This window comes from Pseudozyma flocculosa (assembly GCF_000417875.1).
Source record: "Pseudozyma flocculosa PF-1 unplaced genomic scaffold scaffold00020, whole genome shotgun sequence".
Lineage (NCBI taxonomy): Eukaryota > Fungi > Basidiomycota > Ustilaginomycetes > Ustilaginales > Ustilaginaceae > Pseudozyma > Pseudozyma flocculosa.
In genome coordinates, this window is record NW_006920888.1 from 282,994 (window position 1) to 284,189 (window position 1,196).

General features: G+C 70.8%; 1 protein-coding gene across 1 annotated transcript in view; it reads right to left on the reverse strand.

Annotated features, from left to right (window-relative positions):
- PFL1_05535 (uncharacterized protein) overlaps positions 1-1,196 on the reverse strand; it is a gene marked incomplete at both ends in the record, with an annotated part of 6,316 nt that overhangs the window by 1,546 nt on the left and 3,574 nt on the right. Inside the window, one exon of the mRNA XM_007883071.1 lies at positions 18-1,098. Within this exon, the coding sequence (XP_007881262.1) occupies positions 18-1,098 (1,081 nt within the window). The remainder of the gene's footprint in view (positions 1-17; positions 1,099-1,196) is intronic.

A 1,196-nucleotide genomic window follows, 5' to 3' on the forward strand; every position in this document is an offset into this window, starting at 1 on the left:
GGCAGCCGGTGCCCCACGGCACGACGGTCCGTGCCGGCTTGGCCGCGGTAGTCGATGCGCTGACCGCCGATCCAGCTCTGGAACCGGGCGCGGCGACGCCGGTTCGAGCGCCCAGCGTCGACGTGGTGCGCACACTGCTGCCGCCGTTGCTGGTCGGCGCCTTGCCGGCGGACACCTTTGCCGATGCCGTGCTCTTGGTCGAGCTGCCGCCACCGCTGAGCGTCCTCTGGCGCAGGTCCTTGCCGGAATCGGTGCTCGAGAGCGAAAAGATGCCTCCGGGCCTCGGCGTGGCCCTCAGGAAGGCGTGCTTGGCGGGCGAGACACTGCTGCTCGTCGCTGCCGAACCGCCTGCCATACCGGCCTTGGCGATGAGCCTCGCCTTGGCCTGCGGAGACGCGCCGGCCGTTCTGGCGCCTGCGCCGGCGCCGGAAACGCTGGGTGTCAATGGCTTGTCTAGCGAGGACGAAGGGCGAGAGGTCCTCGCACCTGCACTCGGCACCGCCAGGGTCGTCGCGCTCGGCTTGGCAGAGGCGCGTAGCGATGCGGCGCTTTTCGTGGTGCGGACGGCCTTGCCGACGGACGCTGCGGTGAGGAGCTCGGCGCTGTTCTTGGCGCTGAGCGTGCCGGACTTGGTCGATGTTGCTCGAGCCGGTCCGCTCGCTGCCTGTGCTGCGCCGTCAGCCTCCGGAGACCCTTCTCGCGTGCTCGAGGCTCCGGCGTGCTGCTCATCGGGTCCTGTTTGTGCTTTGACGCCATTCGACCTGTCGGCGGCAGCCTGGCCGTTCGGAACGCCCACCTTGGGCGCAGCTTTCGGAACCACCCGAGAAGGCGCGGCCGTCGACGATCGAGCGGAGCTGAGCGAGCCGGCAGACGCCGTCGGGCGGACGCCAGCCGCCGAGCTGACGCTCGACGTTGTTCGAACCGATGCGGTGCGCGCGCGGCCGTTGCCGGCATGCGAGCTGGTGGTGCTGGTGCCGCTAGCGCCGCTAGCCGTGCGGGACCTGCTCCCCACAGCTCCGGCGGTGGCAGGTGCGGGTCTCGTTGGAGGGGCGGCGGCGCCAGACCTGCCCGAGTTTGACGCAGCGTCCCCTCTGGCACCTGTCGCGGGCATCTGCGCCGAGTTCGATCGAGACGGCACCGACTCGTTGGCGGACCGGTGGCCGTTGACGACCGACGTCCGCGCTGCGTTGCGGTTG